Genomic DNA, 18966 nt, shown 5'->3' with positions numbered 1-18966 from the left:
TCTGTAAGATAAATCAAGCTATAAAAGGCTTATTTTATATATTGCATATTATATATATAGACTAACTTATACATATTTCTCATGTGTGTCTACTGTGACAACTATACTTCCAAATTTTACTCACCTATCTTTATCTCCCTGTCTTTACTATGAACTCCTTGATGTTGGATAAGGTGTAAACTATGCCTAAAATTACCCGTATAATTATGACAACTATACGATTCCTTCTAATAGTATTGTGTAAGGTTCTTTCTACATTAATGACATTCATATATTCATGACTAACAACATTCTCACAATCATAACATAAGGATTTGTTTCAGTAGGAATTCTCCAGTTGAATGATTGTGAAAGAACTTTCTCCACACTGATTACAATGAGAGCTATTACTCCTCAAAGTGAATCATTTCATGTTGAGAAATGTCTGAGAGATGTACCTTTCTCCACTCTGATTACAATGAGAGCTATTACTCCTCAAAGTAAATCACTTCATGTTGAGAAATGTCTGAGAGATGTTTGGTAGTATCTACCATAAGCTGAAAAAGCTTACATACATCCTTGGGTGGAGTAATTCCAGTTTTAGTATAAAATCAACAGAAATACATACACACACACACAAAGGAATATACCAGAATATTTGTGGCAGTATTTTTATTACAACACAAAATTATAAAAAATACAAATAACCATCAAGAGGATAAACAGTGGTATATTCTTAAAGTGGAATACTATACAAAATGAATATGAAAACACTACTGCTACATACAATAATGTGCAACTCTTCAGAATGTTGAGTGAAAAGGGACACAAAAGAATTCATGATGTATGATAAAAATATGTAAAGACATGCAAAAACTACTTCATGATGTTATACGCCAGGGAAGTGATAATCTTTGGGGAAGTAACAACTACTTTTTATTCACTGAATGCAATGAGGAATATAGTTCATATTTCATTTCTCTTATGGAGACTAATGCTTATAGTCATTTTAAAACCTTGCCTCTCCATGTATAAGTTTTTAGAAAGTAAACTGAGTCATAACTTGAAAACAAAAATTTAGATTCATTGCTGACAGAGTTCAGTAACAATGATGACACTCATATTTATGCTAGTAAGCAGTAAAACAGTTATGCTGTATGGTACTTTAAATTAATAACCATTATTACATTTGTGATTAAAATTACATTAGCATGCTTTAAAAAAAGCTAAAGTTTTACAATAACTTGGGAAGGAAGGCTTACCAAAGAAATCACATCTTATTGCATTTTCATTTTTTCTCCTTTGTGAGTTCTCTCATGGACAATGAGGTTTCTCTTATAACTGAAGGACTTACTACACTCATTACAAATATAGGGTTTCTCCCCCGTGTGAGTTCTCTGATGTACAATGAGATTTGTTTTCTGGCGGAAGCACTTCCCACATTCATTACATTTGTATGGTTTTTCTCCTGTATGAGTTCTTTGATGATGAATGAGATATGACTTCCTGCTAAAGGCTTTCCCACACTGAGAACATTCATAGGATTTCTGACCTGTATGTATTTTCTGATGTACAGTGAGGGTTGCTTTCTGGCGAAAGGATTTTCCACATTCATTACAAATATAGGGTTTTTCCCCTGTATGAATTCTCTGATGTAGATTAAGATTTGTCTTCTGACTGAACGATTTTCCACATTCATTACATTCATATGGTTTCTCTCCTGTGTGAGTTCTGTGATGATCAATGAGGTATGACTTCATTCTAAAGGCCTTCCCACAGTGAGGGCATTCATAAGATTTTTCACCAGTATGTGTTCTCTGATGTGCTACAAGGGTTGTCTTCTGGCGGAAGGACTTTCCACATTCATTACAAATATAGGGTTTCTCCTTATTATGAGTTTTCTCATGAAGAGCAAGGGTTGTTTTCTGGGAGAAGGATTTCCCACATTCATTACAAATATAAGGCTTTTCCCCTGTATGAGTTCTCTGATGTACAGTAAGGTTTGCCTTCTGGTGAAAGGACTTCCCACATTCTATACAAATATAGGGCTTCTCTCCTGTATGAATTCTCTGATGTAGAGAGAGAGTTGTCTTTTGGCGGAAAGACTTCCCACAGTCATTACACTCATATGGTTTCTCTCCTGTATGAGTTCTCTGATGACGAATGAGGTGTGACTTCAATCTGAAGGCATTCCTACACTGTGGACACTCATATGATTTCTCTCCTGTATGTGTTCTCTGATGATCAGTGAGGGCTGTCTTTAAACGGAAGGACTTACCACATTCATTACAAACAAAGGGTTTCTCTCCTGTGTGAGTTCTCTGATGATCAGTGAGATATGATTTCCTTCTAAATGAATTTCCACATTGATGACATTGATAGGGTTTTTCCTCTGTGTGAATTCCCTGATGCAGAATCAGTACTGACTTCCTGCAGAAGGACTTCCCACATTCAGGGCAAATATGTTTTTTTTCAATATTGGTTGCTCTTCTCCTTTTATTATATTCAGATGGGTTTTCATTTATGTATGCTCTATGATATGTAAATAAGCCTCCTTTTTTAAGCAATAATTTCTCACAGTCATTATACCCAAATGACTGTGCTGGAGTTTCTATCTTATGATACTGCATAAGCACTTCATTATGACTGATAGCCCTACCATTTTGATTATGGGGTTTGACTCCATGGTGAGCTGTCTCTGGTTTAGCACTGAAGAGTGATTTCTCATATCCATTATACTCACTATGCCTCTTTCTTGCAGAACTTAGATTACTAATGATTAATTCTGACACATTTTTAAAAATCTTTCCATCATGGTCATATTCAGGAATTATATTTTTTGAATTTATAGGGGTTTTGCTTAAAGTAAATGTCTTGTCATACACATTATTGTTCTCCTTAATCAGTTTTTTGTGACTGATGAATACAACTGATCTAGAATACTTATCTTGGCATTCCTTGAATTTCACTAAAAAGTCTTCGGCTTTCCAACTTTTTTCTAGAAAAGAATATAATTAATAACAACTTGTGAATATTCACACATTTGCTATGAAAAGGAACTGAACCAGCATCTATTAAATAGGCAAAAGAAGACCTCAGACAAATTACTCCCTGCATGGGGCACAAACGTGAAATAAAATATCTGCTTCAGTGTTGAAAAGAATAAAAAAATAAGCAATGAATACTAATAACTTTTCCACTTTGCAACAGAGCTTAATACATAGAGTTGACTAAACGAGAAGCAGTGAAGAGAAGACAAAAATGGCAGAAGAGGGATTGATGTTTTGATAGGTAGATTCAGAGGCAATAAAGTGAAACCATCAAGGGCATTAAGCTTTAAGTAGGATGGACAGGATTAGTAGAAAAGCTTATTCAGGGAAAATATTAGAGAAAGGATTACTTCTGGAGGACATAGATGAGAGCTAGATTGCAAGGTAAAACACTTCCAGTTGTTCCACCACCCCCATCCTCATAGCCATCAATGGTTAAGTAATAATTCCAGCATCAATTAATTTCTTAGTGTTTAGAAAAACTACTCTATTAGTCTAGGTCTAATACTCCATATAGCTGGGAATCATTTTCTCTTCTGACAAAACACTAGGAAAACACAAAAAGAAATTTAAAACAGACTAGAGGTATATTCACTGGTGTATTCAGATTGCTGTTACTATCAATTCTTTCAGAATTGTTCAATAAAAAAACCTCTCATGACCATCAGTTATAACTATTCCTCTTTTCAATTGCTGACTTATTTTTTCAGGTTTAAAGAAAGGCTTTTCAGGTCTCTCCCAATACAGTAACATTCCCCAACTCCAGATGAGACTGTTCATTCTGGTTCTAGATCATTCTTTAACTTTAACCTTCATTTCTCTTAAAAGTTTAGAGCTATATTTGACTTCTGTTATTTTGTAATCATCCAAATCTAGTGGAACAATGCTAAATCTAGGCTCAAAAATATTTTTCTGCCTTGAGTCCATTACCACCAATACTAACATACAAGGAATTTATCCTGTAAACAAAACTTTACATCCCCCTAGAATCACTGTTTACATTCAAACATGTTTTAAGGATTGTCCCCATATATGACAAATCTCAGCCATAAAAAGTTTACATTAATACTATGTATATAAGTAGTGTTTGGTAGAAACCAAACATTTCAATCAGAATGTATACAGCCATGGCCTAAGTAGGTATATCTGAAAGGAACTTATAAGTACATGCTTTCTGAACGATGGAAACAAGGTATCTCTCCTGTATAGCTCCACAAACAATTCATGAAGCAAATACTAAATACCTAACAAGTACATACTACAGCAAAGACTAAAACAGGGGATCTTATCTTTGAGGGAAAGAATTCTTAAGCATAAACCATGTACAATCAGATATTACATTATATAATCACATCCAAGTACTGTGTATGTTATAATTTGTAAATAGCAAGGGAATTAACAGAAAACAAAACAAAACAGTGGATATGATGAGGAAGGAGTAGTCAAACAATAGTTCATGGAGAAGAAATCTCAAGACTTAACCATAAGATATACAGTTTATGGAAGGGAAAACACAACACAATGAAAAATAAAGATATGACAAATCCTACATTTTTGGAGAAAAGTTAAAAGACTGGATCAAGTGGAAATTAGCAAGAGTTTCCCACAAGAGAGAGAAATAAATTTGAAAAGACCAGATTAAAACTTACTATGTTAGTCCTTGAATAATTTCAATTTCACATAAAAAATAAATAACAGGTAACAATTAATAGATATATCTTGTCAGAATAGTAACAATATAAATTTTAAAAACTGGGAAAAAATTATAGCAAAACTAAGCTGCAATTACAATAATCAAGACAAAAAATAAGATAGTTGTTATTTTATATAATGTCAGTGAGAAATGTCAATATGGGAGGAAGTAAATATATTTCACAGGCTGATAAACATAACACAAGTTGTAAAGAGAACCATAAGAAATGATGACAGAGAAAAATTAAGCTGGTATCAGGCAGGAAAAAAAACAAGTTAGAAACAGATAAAAGAATTTAAGAGCTAGGAAAGTTAGTCATTTTCACATCCAACATATTGTCACAAAATAGATTGCAGAACTCCTGAAAGACTAGAGTGAAGGTGAGAGAAGTACGCTGAGTACATCCACTTAAAGGCATTGACAAAAAATAAAGAGTTTAAGTCCTGAGAATGGATGAGTTTATTATAATTCAAAAGCTTATCCCTTGAGGACAAATCAGACAAATAAGACTGAGAGTCCAGTGAAACAATATATGTTAAAAGAAAAAAAAATCTGTGTGACTACTACATGCCAGGCACTGTTTCAGGCAATCTGGCCACAATGGTGAAGAAAATAGACCAAGTTGGAAATAATCACTTAGAAAATCATGGTTAAGAATGAATTAGTAAAAAAAAAAAAAAAGAATGAATTAGTGTTTTATCCAAACCAAGGGTTGACTTAAAGAATGATGATCAGCCATATGAAATGAAATGAAGCACAACATTTAATGGAGGAAAATGCTAACTGTGAAATATTCAGTCTAGACCAAGCCATGGGAGTTTTAAAATTAATAGATACATTTATGGTGAGAATGAGAACTTAGACTTGGCACACAAAAAAAGTCTGAGGTAACAAAAGGAAAATGGAAAGCAACTGAGAAGAGAAGCATTGACCAAGAATTTTCTCTTTTTTAAAGATAGATTTAAGAATTCCTAAAAGAAATCTATACAATGGCAATGAGAGGATTGAGAATGCTAGAAAATGACAAAAAACGAGAAAAGAAATCTAAAAGAAGGAAGTCTTATAGTACATTTTGATTAAGTCAGAAGTGGCAACTATCTTTGATAACATCAAACAAACTAGGAAAGAATATTATATAGAGAGTGATATTAGAAAGTTTGCTTTAAGTTTACAGGCACAATGGTCATTTCAAAGGTTAAGAGCCTTTAAAAAGAAACTGCCAAAATATTTTCAAGTTGTCACCAACCCCATAACCATTTAAAAATTTATTTTCTACTAGTTTCATCTGCCTGAGAGTCTGAAACTCACCTAAGCAGGTGTGACCTGTCAATGATGTCCATGGCTCTTCTCCTCGTTCCAACTTCAGGATCACATCAGGCTTGGTCATGTGACACCCTGATAAGGAAAGATTTGGATTAAATTGCTTAGGGCATAGTATACTTGAAAAAACTAGTAAGGTGCATTTTCAGTACTGCATATTAAAATACACCTTTGCAGAACAGTAAACTTAGCACCTTGTACTGGGCAAGTGAAAGATACAATCATTCTTTCTGCTAACCCAAAAGGATTAATCACCTGTTATCCCTGAAATTCAAGATCACATATACTTTAGGCATTTTGAAAGAAAATACATGCTACTGGAAAAGTTTCAGAGGTTTTCTTACCCACAGAAATGAGGTGGCAATAGTTTTCCAACATTACATCCATGTATAGAGTCTTCTGAGCAGGATCCAGGTGCTGCCATTCCTCCTGTGTGAAGTCCACAGTCACATCATTGAATGACACTAACCCCTGCAATGGATAGGAACTGTGATCACAACAAGTTGACTAGATATTAGGGACTAGTTTTGATGCTGTTTCTTTGTGGCATTCATAAGAAAACTTGTAAAGAAAGCCTATAATTTTTTTTTGTTTTGTGATTTACATTGTGAGGAAAACAAAATCAAAGTACAAGTACCTACCACCAAATTTATTCAATAACTCATTCTAAAACTATTTACTGTGAAGTCACTGTATATCCCAAAACTGCATTCGTTCGCTGGGATGCCAGGACATACAAAACTCTGACCCTGCTTCCAAGAAGTTACAGCCTCAAAACCTGTAACACATACCTTCAAGAAAGTATGTAAACACAAACCTGCAAGATATCACAAGTAAGTACAATAGAAGTATGTACAAGATGCAGTATGTCATAACAGCAGAACAATTTTCTCAGCTTTCACTGAGGAGGTCAATTTTTTTCCCTTCAAGATTACTTGATGTGCAAGAAGAATATGGTTTTAAAACACAATGGAGTGACTTTTGGCAGGAAGTGATCACAAAGTGAACTGTCCAGGAAAACAATCTCCCAGTTAATCATTATAAAATCTGAATACAATACATATTAACCAACTAATAGATGGCACTGAAAAGCAACCAAAACAAGCAGAAATATCCTTAAAAAAGACAGCAAGTGCAATGGGTAAGACTGTTGTTTGTGGCTTTTTAAAAAATATATATATCTTTATTGATTTCAGAGAGAGGAAGAGAGAGGGGGAGAGAGAGAGATAGAAACATCAATGATGAGAGAGTCACTGATTGGCTGCCTCCTGCAGGCCCCTGACTGGGGGTCAAGCCCATAACCTGGGCATGTGCCCTGACCGGGAGCTGAACCGTGATCTCCTGGATCCTAGGTCGATGCTCAACCACTGAGCGATGCCCAGCTGGGCGTTTGTGGCTTTTTTGCATGAAGTGCTGTACCCTAAACCCCATAGCTCTTCAAATAGAAAACCACAGAGAACTTCCTCAAAGGTGGTATAGGACAGAATTGGATGGCAGAGGAGCTGGATATTAAGGGATAAATTCTGAAAGAGAACTGTAGAATAGATGAGACCTAAAATCTGAGTGTAAACTATGCCAGAACTCCAGACTGAGAGTTAAATTACGCAATTGTTGGAGAAATCATAGAGGGCTTAGGAAAAAGCAGACAGAAAGATACCAGAAAAGTTTTAAAAAATAAAAGTGCTCCTAATGAGATTGAGATTTCTGCAGTTTTGATTACCAGCATTCCACAAACTGCTGCTAGCTCAAGCAGAAGAAAACTGAAGCCTTACACACTCAGGTGTCAGAAATTGGGGCTGACAAAATAGCAGGATATTATAAAGGGTAAAACCCTGGGAAAAAGTGAACGGTAGAGAGTAAGCCCCCAAATCTATGTATAAGCACTCAACAATTCCTTGCCTGAGAGCTAAAGACCATGAGTAACTACCTGCCCTCAGGGGCCAGGGTAAAAAGCAGTAGCTGGAGGTTAAAGAACTAAGTGATGTATCAGCTGTTTCATACTTGAAGGGGAAATGGGGGGGGGAGCAATAGGGCAGAACATGAAGCTTGAATCCAACTAAGTGAACTGCCTACTAGAAAAAAGACCAATAATCATTAGAACAATAAACATAACAGATTTTGAATTACTATAACTAATTATTCATGAAGTCCAAGTTTCTAGCAAAAATTACTAGACATGCAAAGAAAACAAAAAAACAAAAAACAAAAAAAGGAGGGGGAATATGATCCATATTCAGAAAAAGAGAGTCAGAGTAACTAAGTAATTAGTGCCCCAAAAGGCTTCAAAGCATCTGTTCTAAATGCTTCAAAAAGTAATGGAAAACTTGGCATGGAGTACCAGAATGTCAGCTATAAAAAAGTACCAAATGAAAATTCTAGAGCTAAAAGTACAATAACTGATATGAAAATTCACTACACAGACTCACTAGCAGACCAGAAATAGAAAAAAGAACCAGCAACCTTGTAAACAGATCAACAGAAACTGAGCAATCTGAATAGAAAGAATAAATAAGGAAAAAAGAAGAGAATTACAGAGATCTGTGGGCCAATTTCAAAATAACCCAGCACAGACATAAGCTGTGTGCCAGAAAGAGAAAAAATAAGTTTGAAAAAAAAATTTAGGGTAATAATGGCCTAACACATTCAGAGTTAGAAAAAACTTTAACTTACATACCAAAAATGTATGACTCTCAAAAGGATAAAAACCAAAGAAAACCACACCCTGGAAAACCCTAATCAAACTGTTAAAAGTCAAAGATAACGTTAACCAAGAATATTTTCAGCAAAATTACCTATTAAAAATAAAGACAACATAAAGCTATTTTCAGATAAAATCAGAGAATTCATCACTAGCAATACTGAACCACCAAAAACAGTAAAGGGAGTTCTTCAGGTTGAAGGTAAAAATGCCACCCAATGATAACTAAAATCTTTAGGAAGGAATGAAGAGGCTGAGTAAATTTATATATAAAAGACTATAAATATTAATTTCCTTCCTTCCTTTAAAAGGCATGACTATGTCAAGCAGGTGCTGGTGAAAGTTTTCTGCTGTTTTAGCATGAAAGCAACCATAACAGTACGTAAAATGAATGAGCAAAGTTGTGTTTCAACAAAATCTCATGTATGGACACTGAAATCTGAACTTCACAAAACTTTCATAGATCAGAAATATTTTACTTTTGCATTCTTCAAACATTTAAACTATAAAAACTATTCATAACTCACAGTTTGTACAAAAGCCGACATCAGTTTGGATTTGGTCTCTGGGTTGTAGGCCACTGATTTAAAGTAAATGTTCCAAAATCAATTACTTACAAACATAAATATCCCATACAGGGCAAAACCAAAACAGACCCCAAAAACAAATGATGGGGAGGTCAGGAAACAGATCTATAATATTTTAAGATTGATGTCTATTCCTTAAGTAATTCAATATTATCTCTAAGTAAATCATAAGAAGTTAAAAGATGCATGTTGTAATCCCTAATGCAATAAAATAATGATACAAATAGAGATAACTAAAATGTCAATAGATGAATGAAAAGATATTATTAAAATGTATTTGATTGACACAAAATAAAACAGGATTAGGAAGAGATGAACAAAAACAGGTTAGAAGGATCCTTAATGAATATTATGAAGTGTACGACACCAATCAAAGGGTAGATACTTTTATGATTCCAACTATACAACATTCTGGAAAAGGCAAACTTATGGAGACAGTAAAAAGATCAGAGGATGCCAGAGATTAGGGGACAGGAAGGAATGAATAGGGAGAGCACAGAAGATTTTTAGGGCAGTAAAACTATTCTGTATAATAGTGTAATGATGGATATATGTCATCATACATTTCTCAAAATCCACAGAATACCCAACACCAAGAATGAACACTAATGTAAACTATGAACTTTGGGGGAGAATGACGTGTCAATGTAGGTTCTTTGACTGTAACGAAGGTACTACTCTGGCACAAGATGTTGATATTGGGGGAGGTTATGTATGTGTGGGGTTATGTGTATGTGAGACTCTCTATTTTCTACTCATTCGTCCTGTGAACCTAAAACTGTCCTATAATATAAAGTCTAGTTAAATGGATTAAAAAAGAACAATTAGGAAAACAGAAAAAAAAAAAACACCCAAAATGGCAGCCCTAAATCCACTATAACTTCAATTGTATTAAATGTAAATGTACACTCCAATAAAAAGGCCAAAATTATTAGAATGTATAAAAAGCAACATTCAAATATGTTCAGTCTACAAGAGACATACTTTAAATAACACAGACACAAATATAGTGAAAGAAAAAGGATGGAATATAAACACTAACCATGGAAAAGCTGATTTGGCTACAGTAAAAGCAAAAAACACATGTCAAATGAAAGAGTATTACTACTACGAAGAGGAACATTTTATAATGATAAAAGAGTAGATACACCAGTAAAATATAACAATTACAAATGTATATGTACATGAACAGTTTCAAAATACATAAAACAAGATTTGACTTTGGGTGGTGGACACACAGTGCAATATACTGATCTTATAACATGGAAACCCACACCTGAAACCTATATGATCATATTAACCAATGTCACCTCAATAAATTAAAAAACAACAACAAAAAACCAAAATACATGAAGCAAAAGTTGGCAAAAGTAAAATGAGACTTTAAAAAGTCCTAAATGAGATTCCAAGATGGCTGCAGAGTAGCTAGAAACAGCGTCCACTTATTCCCAGGCCCATACTGAATTTATAGCCAAATTACAGAGCAATTAACTTGAAAAACCAAGTGAAGTATAGCTGATCTGAAATATTATATATAACCAAGGAGTATGGAAAAAGCCCCAGAGACTGTTAAAATGGGCAGAGATGTGGAGGGGGAGAGTGCCCTCAAGCAGGTGTGGGGGTGGCTGAGAAGCTGGAGGGATATGGCTACAAAGCTTCCTCTCCCTAAAAGCGTGGGGTCTCAACCCTTCTCAGGGATCCCCAACCCAGAGCAACAGACTTAAAGAGGAGCCCGCATAGCATTGGTGGTGAAAAATCAGTGGGGATTCTGTCTGCCTGGGAGTCTGGGAAAAAACCCTGCCTCGGGGGGCAGCCCACGTCTCATACATGGTGATAGAGGTTTACCCTTATATTCACCCAGCCTGAAGGGTTAACTCCACCCACAAAAGGGTCAGCAGCAATCAAGCCTCAACTACAACAGGGGGTACATACACATAACCCACAAGAGAAACTGCTGGAGCATGGAGCTCAGGTGATATGGAAGATGATGCCACTGAGTCCAGTAAGACATCTCAGCAGCTTGCACACATGGTGGAGGTTGAGTTTCACAGTCAACCAGATGACTATTGATCCCACCCTTGAATGGGCCAATAGCAGTAAAGACACAATTATACCAGGAGAGCCCAAATAACCCACACAAGGGCCATTCCTAGAGTACCCAGCTAAGGAGATCAAGGAGACCACTCTACTGGGTCCCAAGGGACACCTATTACATACTGCCGCCTGAAGAAGTCTGGGAAACAGAGCAGTTCTATCTAATACATAGAAACAAACACAAAGAGACAGTCAAAATAGAAAGACAAAGAAACAGGCCCTAAATGAAAGAACAGGAGGAATCTCCAGAAAAATAGGTAAATGAAAGGGAGGTAAACAATATGTCAGAAATAGAGTTCAAAGTATTGTTTATAATGATACTGAAAGAACTTAGTGAGAACTACAACAGCATGAAAAGAGACAAAGAAACCATAAAAAATAACCAGTCGGAAATGAAGAATAACATATCTGACATAAAAAATACACTGGAAGCCCCACCTGGTGTGGCTCAGTGGTTGAGCATCGACCTATGATCCAGGAGATTGAGGTTCAATTCCCACTCAGGGCATATGCCCGGGTTTTGGGCTCGATACCCAGTCGGGGGCGTGCAGGAGGCAGCTGATCAATGATGACTTTCTAATCATTGATGTTTCTATCTTTCTCTCTCCCTCTCCCTTCCTCTCTCTGAAATCAATAGATATATATAAAAAATAAATAAAAATAATAAAAAAATAAAATGTATAAAAAAACAACCAAAAAAAAAAAAAAACCCCAAAAGGGAACCCATTGTATGGGAGAACATGTTCACCAATGATTCATCTGATAAGGGGTTAATCTCCAACTTTTATAACTTAAAGAAGTTATAAAAATGAAAACCAGAAAGACAAACATTCCAATTAATGGGCGAAGGACCTGAACAGACACTTCTCCAAAGAGGACATAAAGATAGCCAATAGACATAAAAAAAAATGCTCAAGGTCACTAATCATCAGGGAGATGCAAATTAAAACTAAAATGAGCTATCACTTCACACCTGTCAGAATGGCTACTATCATAAATCAACAAACAAGTGTTGGCAAGGATGTGGAGAAAAGGGAACCCTAGTGCAGTGTTGGTGGGAATGCAGACAGAAGCAGCTACTTTGGAAAACAATGTGGAGTTTCCTCGAAACATTAAAAAAGGAATTGCCTTTTGACCCAGCAATCCTACTTCTGGCTACATAGTCTAAGAATCCCAAATCAACAATCAGAAATACTATATGCACCCCTATGTTCACAGCAGCGTTATTTACAATAGTAAAGATCTGAAAAGAGCCCAAGTGCCCATCAGTACATGAATGGATAAAAACACTGGTACAGGCGGCCCAAGATGACTGCAGGGTAAGAGAAATCTTCTATCACTTGCTCCCAACACCAGACAGATATGAGGCTGAACTACTGGTCAACAGGTGTGAAAAACGATTTGAGGTGAAGCTGATATGAAATATTGTAAACAGGGAATGCAGAGAAAAGACAGAGGAGATGCGAAGAGGATGAGCCAACTCACACATGTGCGCGTGTAGGAAGCTGAAGAGATATTGTGACAGACTCTTGGGAGTGCTGGGTTTTAGCCCCACACAGGGATCCCCAATTCAGCAATATCTTAATTCCCAAACAAGACAAAAACACTACTCAAAAAGAAAGTTATAGGCCATTATCCCTGATGAACACAGATGCTAAAATCCTCAACAAAATATTAGCAAATCACATCCAGCAATATATTCAAAAGATCATACACCATGATGAAGTGGCATTTATTCTGAAAATGCTAGGTTGGTACAATATTCACAATACAATAAACGTGATACATCACATAAACAAAATGAAAGGTAAAAAATCACATGATCACCTCGATACATGCAAAAAAACCCCCGCACCCATATATGACAAAAACTCTGAGCAAAGTGGAAACAGAGAGACTATACTTCAACATAATAAAAACCATACATGAAAAACCTACAGCCAACATCATACTCAATGGGCAAAAACTAAAAATGTTTTCCTTAAAATCATGAACAATACAGGGGTTTCTGCTTCCACTACTCTTGTTGAACATACTACTAGAAGTCCTAGCCACAGCAATCAGACAAGAAGAAATAAAAGGCATCCAAATTGAAAAGGAGGAAGTGAAACGGTCATTATTCGCAGATGACATGATATTCCTAAAGACCCCACCAAAAAATATACTAGATCTAATAAATAAATTCGGCAAAGTAGCAAGATACAAAATTAATATTCAGAAATTGGTGGCATTTTTATCTACCAATAATGAACTATCAGAAAGAGAAACTAAGAAAACAATCCTATTTACTATTGCAACAAGAAAAATAACGTACCTAGAATAAATTTAACCAAGTGAATAACCTGTACTCGGAAAACTATAGGACAGTGAAGAAAGAAACTGAGGTGGATACAAACAAGTGGAAGAATATACTGTGCTCATGGATTCGATGAATTAACACCATTAAAATGTCCATACTACACAAAGTAATCTATAGATTCAAAGCAATTCCTATTAAAATACCAATGGCATGTTTAACAGATCTAGGACAAATATTCCATAAATTTGTGTGAAACAATAACAACAACAAAAACCTAAATAGCCTCAGCAAACTTGAAAATGAAGCACAAAGTTGGTGGGCTCACAATACCGGATATCAAATGATACCACAGGCCTTTGTAATAAAACAGGCTGGTACTGGAATAAGAATGGGTAGTTAGATCAATGGCACCAAACAGAGACCCCAGAAATCAACACATGGTTTTATGGTCAATTAATATTTGACAAAGGTGGCAAGAACATACAATGGAGTAAAGGCAGTCTCTTCAATAAATGGTACTGGAAAATTGGACAGAAGGCTGTAAAGAGAAGAGAACCAGCCTGGCCAGCATGGCTCAGTGGTTAAACATCAACCCATGAACCAGGAGGTCACCGTTCCATTTCGGGTAAGGGCACATGCCCAGGTTGTGGGCTCAATCCCCAGTAGGGGGTGTGCAGGAGGCACCCAGTCAATGACTCTCTCATCATTGATGTTTCCATCTCTTTCTCTCCCTCACCCTTCCTCTCTCTGAAACTAATAAAAACAAATTTAAAGAGAGAGAGAAGAGAATCAGGATAACACCACTATTTATGAGGTCCACATATAAAGATGAATGTTCTGAAAGAAAACACCAAGACAATTATCTTTGAAACCAAGAGCAGAATATTTCAAGAGTTATGATCCCAGTTCAGTAGGTGACCTAAGCATATACAATTACTTCTCCTGCATCTGCATATAAAATTAGAAGAAATTTGCCCTGGCCTGTTTGGTTCAGTGGTTACAGTGTCGGCCCAAAGACTGAAGGATCTGGGTTCGATTCTGGCCAAGGGTATGTGCCTTGGTTGCAGGCTTGATCCCTGCATGCAGGAGGCAACCGACTGATATGTCTTTCTCATATTGATGTCTCTCTTTCTCTCTCTCTCCCTTCCACTCTAAAAAGCAATGGGAAAAATATCCTTGGGTGAGGAGGGGGAAAAAAATACAAAGGTTCAAATATCCTTTAAAGAAAAAAAAGACTATTTGAGAAAGGAGAAACCATCACCTCACCTGAGCCATGGTTTTGAGACTTGCAAGAGATGACCAGTCCTCCTTTGGGATCCTCTTTGGAAAAGGGGTGGTTCCTAAGAAGGCAAAGCCAAGATGAAAAGATGCCAGCCCTGTAACGCCACACACATGCCTTACAGCTCTCTTATGACTCAAATTAAAATTGCTTCCATTTCCCTTGTTTTGGCCCTTGTCAACTCAGAACATCCCACATCAATAATATAGGGGGGAGACCAGCTAGACAAATCTTATTTTATCCCCAAAATCAGAGATACAGGTTCTTGGGGCAACAGGTTAAATTTTGGGAAAGTTCCCTTCCCCTCTAGCACCATCTTTTCTTGCCTAAGCAGCCTACTGATATTAACTACTTCCAAGCTGCTGTCCATTAAAGCTTTACCATTTATACTATAACCAGCAATATATGAGAATAGCCGTCACCCCTGATGAATATTACTGATATGAACTTCTTAATGCTTGCCTAATAGGTATAAATTGTGCTTCTAGTTTTTATTTTTCTTATTATGAGAGAAGATAAGATTCTTTTCGTAAGTTTAAAAACCATCTTTGGTTTTTTATCTTACAATTCTTTCGCTTTTCTATTAGGTTATTTTTATTTTCTAGATTGATATTAGATCCTTTTTAAAGGAAGAAAATTAATCCTGTATTTACTTAAAGTAATTTTTTATACTTTCTCACTTGACTTCATTTTCCCATGCAAAAATAACTTTAAAAAAAAAAAAAGACTGCGCCACCTGGTTATACAATAACCTGTATTTCCTCCACTCATCGAAACTGCCATCTTTTTTATTGCCTTTATGTATTTGACTAGATCTGGACTTTATATTTAGTTCCATTCATGTGTTTGTTATTGCCAAGATCACTCTGCAGTTATTACAGTTTTAAAACACATTTTAGTGCCACGTAGGGCTACTTCGCCCTTCATTACTTTTCTCTTTCAGAATTTCTGGCTTGTTCATTTTCTCTTAAGCACTTTAGAAAGTTCAAAAGTTCTACTGAAATTTTAATTGAACTGCATGAAATGTTTGGGAGTTTGGACATTTTATCATGTTGTGTCTTCCTGTCATTTTATCCATCTTATTTTTGAGTCCCTAAGGAATATTTTTTAAAAAATTGAACACCTCATGCAATCCTCTGTATCTCATATTTTTGATGGCCACTGGTTACTTTCATGTTTTCTGATATATATTTCTATATAGATACCTGTATCCATATATCTATATCTATGCAGATATATATACACATCCGTGCCTTGCTAATGTTTTTCCCCCCCAGCAAACCTCTGAGTTTTCTGTTGTAATTGTTCATTTTTAACATGGTGGTAACTTAGAAATCTTTCTCCCTCAATCTCAGCAGATGTTCCAAAGATGATGAGTGAAACAAGCTTCTAAGTATCCCTCATTCTAAAATACAGTCTTATAAAGCAGCTGACTGTAAAGTTTTTCTACCATTAATTTAACTCCAACTTCAAGAGGCTGGAGAGGCTGAGAGAAGGGAGTGTCTCTTTAAGGGAGTAAATTATTTTTAGAACATAGTTTTCCAGGGGGGAGAAAAGTGGGTCCTTCTCCCTTCCTCATAACATACAAGGGGCCCCTCACACTCTGATGTCACTGGAAACCAAAGTGATGAAAACTTGTGGGAGAATTATAAATGTTTCCAGGATTTAGGACGGTAAAGTGACTAAAGTGGCTAATTCTCACCTGAGCTCTAGATAAGGAACCCTTGCATGAAGCCTGCCTGGGTTGGCTTGGATCCTCCTGTCCAAGAGAACTGACTGAAGAGACAGTAAGACCCACCAGACCACATGGGCCACTATATCCAGAGAAAGTACTGGGGAGGCAGCTGAGAAAGTGGCTGTGCCCATGAAAAGAAAAGTGTATTTGGAAGTTCCCAGCAGCGGGTTCCCTTAGAAGGTAAGAGATGACTTACACTAAATTATAATGGTACCAGTCATGTTAGCCTCTTCCTGTCCCTGACTTCTCTTCCCTTTCCCAGCTCCCAATCCATTCTAGCTGGAGATCATCCACCTAGAGGGAGTAAAGAGGAGACAAAATAGAGGTTGAGGAAATAGAGAAGAAATTGCAGGCTTCCAGCAGGAGGGAGAGTTTTCTGCTTTTAAAACAAGTTTGAAGTATTGATTTCTGCAACGAATATTTTATTTAGCAAAATGACTATTATAAGATGGGACTAATCATGTTTAAATGTCCAACAGATTTTTTATTGTCTTCACAATGACTGAAGGAATTATTAAATCTGCGCAGGAATTCATCTAGCTGCAGCAGCAGCAGGACAAAAAATAAAAAATAAAAATCACCCAAACAGAAATTTGAGAGTGTCAGTTTTGGGTTCTACTCATTTCAACATATTGGACATTAGTCGATATGGGGTTTCCCAATATGTTATCCTGCCATCTGAAAATTATTTTAACTTTACTTCATCCTCTCATTTTAAAAATCTTTATTTTTTACTTGTCTAATTGCCACAGAATCAAATTCTGCAGGCATACAAAATAACCAATACTGGGATAATCTAAACAATACATATTTAAACTAATCATGCATCTAGTTCTCAGAAACTCCACCTCAGTTACACAACCAGCCACATTCATAGTCGCTGAGACCTGTGCATACAAAATACTTCAAAAATTACATGTACAGTTTGAGCACCCACTACACAATCCCAATCCCACCGACACGCGCCATGCATAATCTCACGGAGCCCATCACAATACTTCACAATGTAGCAAAATCTCATTCACAAACCCCTTACTGTCGCCTCTCCAAAGTCGCATATAGTCTCAAACACAAATCCACTCGCGTCTATTTTAAAAATTATACACACACAGAGCCCCTGTCACTTTCACAACCAATCGGTGTCACAACGTCACACGGAGTAACACGTGCCCAAACACCCACAAGGGCAGGCAAAAAAAACTGCACAAAAAACTACACAAACGGAACGCCCGAGTGTGCCAGGCCGCGCTCGGAGAGGGTAGCGGGTGGGGAGAAACAACATTCCTGCCCTGGCCGAGCTCAGAGCCGCCCGGGCTTCCAGTGCCCTCTCCGGCCCTCTCCAGCCCGGGCCGCCGCCAGCCTCGGCTCCTGGTTCCTTCCTCCGCCTAGGTTCTCGCTCCCACTCTCGCTGTCTCCAAGGCTGGGTCTCGCGCTTTCCTCCCCGGCCTTCTCAGCCTGGGTTCCCTCTTCCTTCCCCGCTTTCCCCGGCCCAGGTTCCCGCCCCCTGCTCAGCATTACCCCAGGTGACACAACCATCACCCGCCTCCTCCGAGCCGCAGGACGCGCCGGCCGCCGTCGGACCACTAGCCAGCCGTCCGCGCCTGCGTACTCCGCGCCGGCTACCCGCCCAGGAGTCTGCGCGGCCTCCGCACGCCACCTGCACGTCGGCCCGTTCGGGCTTCGAACTACATTTCCCACCGGCCCCGCGATGCTTGGGAAAAGAACTTTGATCTCGGTTCGTTTCTGACTCCCCCCCAGAAGCCCTCCAATTCCTCGCGCTCCTAGTAGTAACTCGGAGTCTGGGCCGGGCCTGCGCTCCGGGTGAGGAAGCCCGCAGACCCCCTGGCGCAGTCAGGGCTGCGGGCCCCGCAGCTCAGGCTTGTGAGCTGGGTGTAAGTGAGTGTAAGCATTTGTGTGTGCGCGCGGTGATGAGGCCGGGAAGGGCGCGTGATTGTTTTGTGTGTCTCTGTCCCCGAAGCTGGATTTTTTGAATGATGGTTGGCCGTCAGGAGTTTGAGAGCGGCTCTTGTAAGACAGTGCTGTCCTAACCTAGTGCCCTGCTTTTTAGGAATTTTGGTTGTGTCGCGAGGTGGAGCTTCATTTCTGCAGGTCTGGGTTTAACAGTTGGGACTGAGAGGTTCTGCTGCAGACCTTCCTGAGAGTATATCTGCCCCAGAAAATGAGGTGCCTGTGTCTTTTTTTAAACAATGTCCATGGTTTTGAGAGCACTCT

The 18966-nt window shown here is 37.6% G+C and overlaps 1 protein-coding gene across 1 annotated transcript; it reads right to left on the bottom strand.

Moving 5' to 3' along the window:
• Positions 1-636: 636 nt before the first annotated feature.
• Positions 637-11984, bottom strand: ZNF567 (zinc finger protein 567). Its single transcript, XM_016220898.2, has 4 exons — positions 9268-11984; positions 6387-6513; positions 6031-6117; positions 637-2977 (listed from the first exon to the last, which is right to left on the bottom strand). The coding sequence occupies exons 1-4, from the start codon at positions 9286-9288 to the stop codon at positions 1257-1259; spliced, it is 1956 nt and encodes a 651-aa protein (XP_016076384.2). The 5' UTR covers positions 9289-11984; the 3' UTR covers positions 637-1256.
• Between the last annotated feature and the right edge of the window lie 6982 nt (positions 11985-18966).

This window comes from Miniopterus natalensis, chromosome 18 (genome assembly GCF_054644295.1).
Source record: "Miniopterus natalensis isolate mMinNat1 chromosome 18, mMinNat1.hap1, whole genome shotgun sequence".
Classification (NCBI taxonomy): Eukaryota; Metazoa; Chordata; class Mammalia; order Chiroptera; family Miniopteridae; genus Miniopterus; species Miniopterus natalensis.
Note: the sequence above shows the minus strand (reverse complement) of the source record. Positions and strands in the feature narration are given on the sequence as shown.